Source organism: Oenanthe melanoleuca, chromosome 2, assembly GCF_029582105.1.
Source record: "Oenanthe melanoleuca isolate GR-GAL-2019-014 chromosome 2, OMel1.0, whole genome shotgun sequence".
NCBI classification, from domain to species: Eukaryota; Metazoa; Chordata; class Aves; order Passeriformes; family Muscicapidae; genus Oenanthe; species Oenanthe melanoleuca.
The window spans coordinates 8,351,335-8,358,818 of record NC_079335.1 but is presented as its reverse complement, the minus strand read 5'-3'; the positions used below and the strand labels follow the sequence as shown (position 1 = coordinate 8,358,818).

General features: G+C 34.8%; 1 protein-coding gene across 2 annotated transcripts in view; it reads right to left on the bottom strand.

Annotated features, from left to right (window-relative positions):
- Positions 1-452: 452 nt before the first annotated feature.
- LOC130249935 (dynein axonemal assembly factor 11-like) overlaps positions 453-7,484 on the bottom strand; it is a 47,055-nt gene continuing 40,023 nt past the window's right edge. For both annotated transcript variants that reach the window (XM_056485109.1, XM_056485108.1), the window contains one exon: positions 453-1,003. In XM_056485109.1, coding sequence (XP_056341084.1) covers positions 817-1,003 — 187 coding nt within the window. In that variant the 3' untranslated portion in view covers positions 453-816. The remainder of the gene's footprint in view (positions 1,004-7,484) is intronic.

Sequence of the window (7,484 nt, the reverse complement as noted above, 5' to 3'; positions counted from 1 at the left end):
AGGATACTGTGGGCACTATCTGAACTCAAACAGTGGTTCAGTTATAGCTGCAACTTATTAATCTTCTATCTTAAGGTTGAAAACAAGTTTTAACCAAAAAATATTCTTTGATTCTTCCTGCCTTTTCTTGCTCTTGACTAAAAGCAAAAGCTGGTTTGAATCTGAAGCATTTTCTCTTCCCAATGAAATCTTCCATTATAAACAATTACAAATGCATAAGGAAGGTAATGTAGGTCACTCAGCTTATTTTTTCTTGAAGTTTCTCTTTGTTCTCTCCCAGACTCTTCAAGGAGTGGCATTATTAGGCAAGCTCCAGAATCCAGGAGCTGGCATTGTACTGGACATTCAGTGATGAATGGTAGATTACAGCAGCATCTCTCCCTCTAACTATGCCCTTTCCTTCTACTGCTGTCATGAAAATGAAAACACTGAAGGAATACACAGAGATTTTTCCTATCCTTAGTTTAATGAGAAAAATCATAAATCTTGTTACAAGTGCTTTCTTCCTTTTTTTCTCTTTTTCTGCAGTAATGTGCCATCTCTCAACCCAGACAGTAATTTGTTTGAAGAAATGACAATCTCTGATAAAAGGCTCCTATTCTAACTTCAGAGTTACTAAGTAAACAATCTAGAAAAAGGAATTTATATAGCAATATACTAACAGAAAATGCAGCCAAAACCACCAGGATAAACAATTACTGATAGGAAATGTAATGATATTGCCAAGTTCAGATCCATTTTATTTTATTTACTTATAGGGTCATGAATTCAACACAAGCATTCATGCTACTTAAAGAGGGGATATTTCAGAATGTTTCAAATTAAAGGAGGAACATCTTCATTATTTTCAAAATCAACACAGCTCTTCTTAACCTCTGTAACCTTCTGTGGTTGGAGCTTTATAGGTCCCCGTCCAGTTTGTTCCTTTTCTTGGATTATCTTTGTCACATCAGGGAATGAATATTTACTAGGATCCACTTCTAACTTCTCAACTTGTCCACTCCTGAGACAAGAGGGAAAGAAATGGAAAAAACTTCATTTCACTGTCAAATATAACAAAACTGTTTGAATTTACTCTGTGATTCTATGGTTCTATTTTGGGTGCCTGCTTATAAACACATTGACTTTGGTATGAGGGTTGTTACTGAGTCCAATTAAACCAGGGTTAAGAGTTCTTGTAACTTGAGAATTGATTGCTAAATAAAAACTCTAAGTGTAAACATGTGAAAGTAATACAAAATCTCTATGATTTTGTACAGAAGATTTCTTAATCTCCAGACTTCAAAAGTTAATTTTAGATAGCTGTAATTCCCTTTATATCAGAACATGGTGACTATTGGTAACACAGTACAAATGGTTGGCTATTGATGCAAGGTAATTTTTTTTAATCCAACTGTTTTGGGTTTTTGTTTTCTGTTTCTTTTTACACAGCTCCTTCCCACTGACTGTCTATTAATTTCTAGGTGACAGGTCCATCTCTGGAAAAGAGAAATAATTTCATTTATAGAGAAAATACAATTGTAGGAACTTGTCTGCCTTGATCAGCTAATTTTTATATTTTGGCAACATGAATCTGCACCATGTTTTTATTATGAAAAGGATTAAATTATAGGAAAAGTCAGATTTTTAACAAAGTTTTAAGATTCTATTGCTATTAAGGATACTCTTTCAGATGACACTTAGAAATATGTACTGGCCACTCTTTAAGGAACCCTATCCATGTCACATGAAGATCAAAGATTTGAAACATACTCTTTGTCTTGCAGCATTTAATCTCATTGTTCTTTTCTAATAGAGGAGCTCAATGATTAAATGGAAAAAATCTAACCTTCTTTCATGCAATTTGTAACTGTTTACATGAAATAATGGCAAAACAGAAATGTAATTGTAAAATTATGTTTAATTTCTTCCATTTGTGCATCTTCATACTCCATCTTATATTGAGTCACAGTTCCCAGCTCAGCATTAGAAAAGTCAGTGCCTCAGCCCTCAGAGATGAGAGAAAACTGTGTTTACCCTGGAGATCAGAAAGGCTCCTTAGAAATAGAACAAACAAGGGGGAGGCAGTCACTGCATGACAGAATGCATTTTATGGATGATAACACAGGAAATTAAAATTTGTATATAAAGTACAATAAAAGAGTTTAAACTGAAAACACACCATCTTTAGTCATTAGAAAAGAGAGTGTTTTGCAGGGCAGCTTCCAGATTCTGCCACTGCTTCTTCATCAAGGCTCTGGGAGATGTGAGCAGGCATCACCTGAGTGCAGGGTCTCTGTCCCACTGAAGAGATGCAGAGGGGCTCATGGCAGGTTCCTCCTCTGCTCCTGTGCTGTGCTGAGGAAAACAGGAGCTCCACAAGAGGCAGGCACCAGCCTAATCACCTCTTTCAGCTCTATGTCACTAGATTTTTCTTGTACTAAAAGAATAATTGGATCATTTTTTTCTGAGCAGAAAACAGCAAACAGCCAGAGAAGCTGCCTGCTTTAATAATCTGCATAAATCTTTTCCAAATAGTGGCATAAGCAAAAATTACTCAGAGTAGAATTTTATGGGTAATGAAAACAAATACAAGAAGTCTTATTTCTTTACCCTGAATATTCTTCAGTTTATAAAGCTAGATTTTTTTTCTGATATTGCACTACACTATTTAATGAAACAAAACAGTGTTCAATTTGTGGCAACATTCTGAAAAATGTTCATCCCCCAAAAGTAAAGAGCATTTTTGTTTCCTGTGTAATTTATGAAATGTGCTGTGACCTGGAATCACTTTATTAGTAGCTGCTGGTGAGATCACAAAGAGAACAGACCCTTAAACTAACCATTTACCACTAATCTGAGGAGCCTTAGAAAAAGCTGAAAAAGCATAAACATGAGAAAAAGTTAGGCTCAGCTTGTGCCTCCATCACATGATAGAAAATAATTTCCTTAATTTGAAGTATTTCAATTAGCAATGGTATCTCACATTTGTTGAATAGCTCTAAAATGGTACAAATTATCATTCATGAAGACACATAATGGTGTTTGAATATTTTATTGCTTAGTAGCAGAATAAACTTCAGTACTCCAGAAAAGAAATTACAGTGAGTGTCATAAGTAACAAACCACATCAACAAGCTATGAAAAAGTTATGGCATCAGCCATTCTCAAAATTGCAACAACACAGATAATCTCAGAGAATGTTAGCAACAGGTAAGCCTGAGAGTCAAGCACAGGTGAATTTTTTCAGAAAGGAAGTGGGTTTTCACATGAACATGATCAAACATTCTATACTTGTTCAGTACAGCTTCACAGAGGTATCCCAGCTACCATGATACAACAACTGGCTGGCAGCAACACTCTTATGTTGAAATCAGTGCAGCTGCAACACAGATCTACTGCTCTCATCACCCAATCTATGCAAAAGAGGCTGGGAATTGATGAGGTTAAGGGTAACCACCTGAATATTTTTTTAAGAAAGAACAAGGGTTTTTTCCATGTAATTCCACCTAGAAGAATAAAAGTCATCTTGTTGGCTGAAGCTCTTCCATGAGCAATGTTAAAACAGCTGTTATGGAAACAAAAATATTCCTTGAAGGATCAGCTAGAGAAGTGAAAATGTCAGTGTTTGTAAACTATTTCAAGTCTAGGTCTAAAAAATTGATGAAGTTCATAGTTTTTGGCACTTCCTGCTGCTGAGTGTTATCTACCGAAAAAATTATGGTCAAACACTAGAGCACCACACAAAAATAAATGAAACTCTCTATTTCTTCCTGACATGTTTTTCCTTTGAAAGGCTATTCCTACCTCCACACAGTTTGGCTAGGCTTTTAAAGAATAAAATTAGAAGATTCCACAATAAAGAAAGTTTTGCATAACTGAAGCAGCCTGCTGAGCAACCTGGTGTGTGACACACGGCCTATCTGATAATTAGGTATTTCTTGATAATTTACACTTTAATTTACGCAGTCTTAAGTGCCCATACTTGATATTTAAATTTGATTTGACAGTTACATTTCCCTGTGTCAACTTCTGAATTTCAATAAAATTTAGATTGCTAGAGATTTCTCATATCTGTGATCCAGAATATATGGCTATTGACATGTGATTGAAAGTTTCCTTTCTGGTATGAGAGTATCTAAAGATATTTAGGAGTCAAAACCAACCACTTTGAAGAGGCACTTTTTAAAACCATTGTGAATGAAACAGGACAAAAAATAATTATCACCCTAAACAAAGTACTAATAAATCCTTTTCTTGAATAAGAAAATGGAGTGATTCTAGTATATGAAATGACATCTTATTTGAGAGCTTAGAGAAAGACAAATCTTTATTTAGGTATGTTACTGATAGTGAATGTGGGATACTTGTCATACTCTGGTCTCAATTTTTGAAAATACAAGCTTAGAAAAAAATCTACTAGATAATCTAAGTAAATAATTATGGTTTTTTTAAAGTACCTGTAAAATTAATTCCTCTTTCATTATGTAAGAGACCTTTTAAATCTCTGTATATGTGTGTAACTGAAATGATGCTGTAACTGCAGTCTTCAGAATCAGTGGGAAGACATAAATACTGGTAGAATCAAATGCATTTCTCAGGGACAAAACAACAGTGAAGAATAACTAACAAATCAGTGGTAAATGTTCTGATAAATAAAAGGCTGATGATACCTAGGCCATTCTGTTTTAAAAGACAAATATATTTCACAAATAGGATTCATCAGACTGAGAAGGTATATATTACCAGTGTCCATGTTTCTAAAAGCTGGACAGAAAATCATAGCCACATTTTCAACTTCACTGGTCCATCCCTTTCCTTCTTTTGAATAATCACTTAAAGACACCAAATTTTAAATTGATCTTGTCTGCAAGCAAGAAATACACTCCAATACCTGCAATATGCAAATTGACTCTGCATTTCTATATGTGGCTATAATATCATCTTACTTTCTCTCTTTTCACTGTTAGATTTCTCAGCCAAACTTGAAATCCTTAAACATTTGGGAAATATATACTGAAAACACACTTTATTCTAATGAAGTTTTTTTCACAGTTATGGAATGTTAGGAAACAACTTTAAAGTCCATCTCTGCCCTCTGACTTTTGTCCTTGTGCCGTATGCACAACAAAAGACAACTTTAGAACTGCAGTGATCAGGAACTAACTGAAGTGTTCTCTTGAGAATGCTTTCTCCAGAAGGGCACGTTTTGAAGCCTTCTCACCTTTATTACAGTTAAGGATTATCATATGCCAGTGTGCAAATTAATTTTCAAATCACTTCTGAGGCACCCCACCTTTTGTTCTCCTCATTTATTCAAATGATGGAGATGTACATCCTCTACTTTGATTAGCTCCAGACCTCTATAAGAATGCAAATTACTCCATACTTTGAGATTAATTTGAGTAAAAAACATTTTTAACACGTTGCTTAGTTGTATCTGACTGCACTTTCTGGTTAAGAAGCCAACTGAATTTCAGTTCCTATTATTCCTCCCTTCCCATACAATATTACTTCCATTCTGAAAGTTCTCAGTGTCTTCATGACATCTAGCAAACTTCATTGCCAGAAAATATTAATTCTGCAAACTATTCAGCTCTCAAGATTTGTGATCTAATCCCAGGTATTTATGAAAGGCATTGCATCTGAACAGAAATGATAACTGACTTGTCATTTGTGATCTTTGCACAAATTTATTTTACAGATGCTTTTGGCTTTCTTCACATTGAAATCTTTGTGCTTGGTTTAGACACTGAGGATCTGGGTTCTGAAAGATCACATAAATCCTCCTGCAGTTCTTTCAGATCAGTTTGTCTGCAATGCCATTCAGTTTCTGACCTCATCTTACCTCCCCTTCCCAGTCCTGAGGAAATGACTCATTTTGTTCAACTGTATTTCTCTTCACAGCACAGAGCTCTCTCCCTTCCAACTCATCACATCCCTCTGTGTAAGCTGTAGAAATCTAAGACTAGGAGAGATTTTCAGACATTCAGTCTGTGGAAAGGCAGTATTCTGACACTTCACAAGGACTGCTTCAAGAATTCAAATTACGACTTCTCACTCCCAAAGAAAGATTCTTACTCTCACATCTACATTTTTTCCCCAGAAATTTGTTCTTTGCCTCTTCTTCACCAAAATGAACCAAGCTAAATCAGGGTCATCCAGTACAACAGATCTTTGCAGTATGTTTCATCTTCAGCAACACTTACATCTCAAGTGAGATAGCCATAGAATTTTTGAAATAATCCATCTTTTATTCTTTATTTGCTAATAAGCAAAGAAAAGCTCAAAGAAACCCAAAGACTTCTTCAAGAAAAGTAAAGTAATGCTTATTTCTCATTGAAACTGCAAACCATAAAAGAGTTAATGAGTCTTATCATGACATGTTTGCTAGAAAAGACTGGAATTAAGATCCAATATAGTGATTAAAAACATTCCAGTTTTCTCAGTCTCAAGTTCAATATAACAGGTAATTTTATATATTTTATGTCTCTCACAATTAGTGACATTTGGCTGGAAATGGATAATCTGTTCAAAGGCATTTATGGTTTCACTAGCAGACAGAGGTGGAAAATCCAGCAGCATATTTTTTTCTTTTTTCCTACTTAAGAATCCAGATTACAAAAAAAAAAAAAAAAAACAAAACTGAAAAAACCCCAAAAACTTGTCAAAAGCCAAACATTATTCACTGCCATTAAGAACTGATTCCAGTAGAATGTAAGACAGATTTCCAACCTAGTGTATCACATGGTGCTCTCTAGAACATGGGCTGGCTTGTCACTTCTGCACAGCTAAGAGGAGAAAAGACACTTGGGGCAGTCAGATTTGCAATGCCTGAACTACAGAGATAGAAATCACCTCTACCTTACATTCTTTACATCAATATAAAAGGTGTGTATAGATTAGAAGTTGCTGATTAGTTTTTAATTCTGCAGAAATTGGCATTCCTTTACCTCTTAAAATTAAACCATTCTCTGGCTACATTTCTCAACCTCTCTGTATATAAAGATCTACAGAAATAAAAAAAAAAAAATAATACCAAAACAAAAGCAAAAGAATAAAACTCAAAAACTGGAAGAAAAAAGTTGTATTCCCATGAATATTTCACTACTGGAGGAATTCAAATGTGTGTATATTTACATTTTGAGACATTTTGAGTTTTATTTAATTTCTTTCTTCTCCAACAGGCTGAAGGAAGAATAGTCTAAAGATGAAGGTATGAGACAAGGATTGTTGACTTTATATAACTGTTACTCTTAAGATTTCCAGTACAACTTCAGAAAAGTCAGTTTCTACCTCTGAATTTCCTCTATGTAGCTGTGGAGAACTCAGCTTTAGTATCTTACAGCTGAATCATGAGGCCAATGCCACTAAGGGATGGCACACTCAACTACTACATTAATAGAGGCTTTGCAAATATAATAGATCAGTCTGTCAAATTCTTTCCACAGAAACTTGACTCTTTGAAGGCTCCAAGTACAGTTTCATATATAGTCACAGAAGAA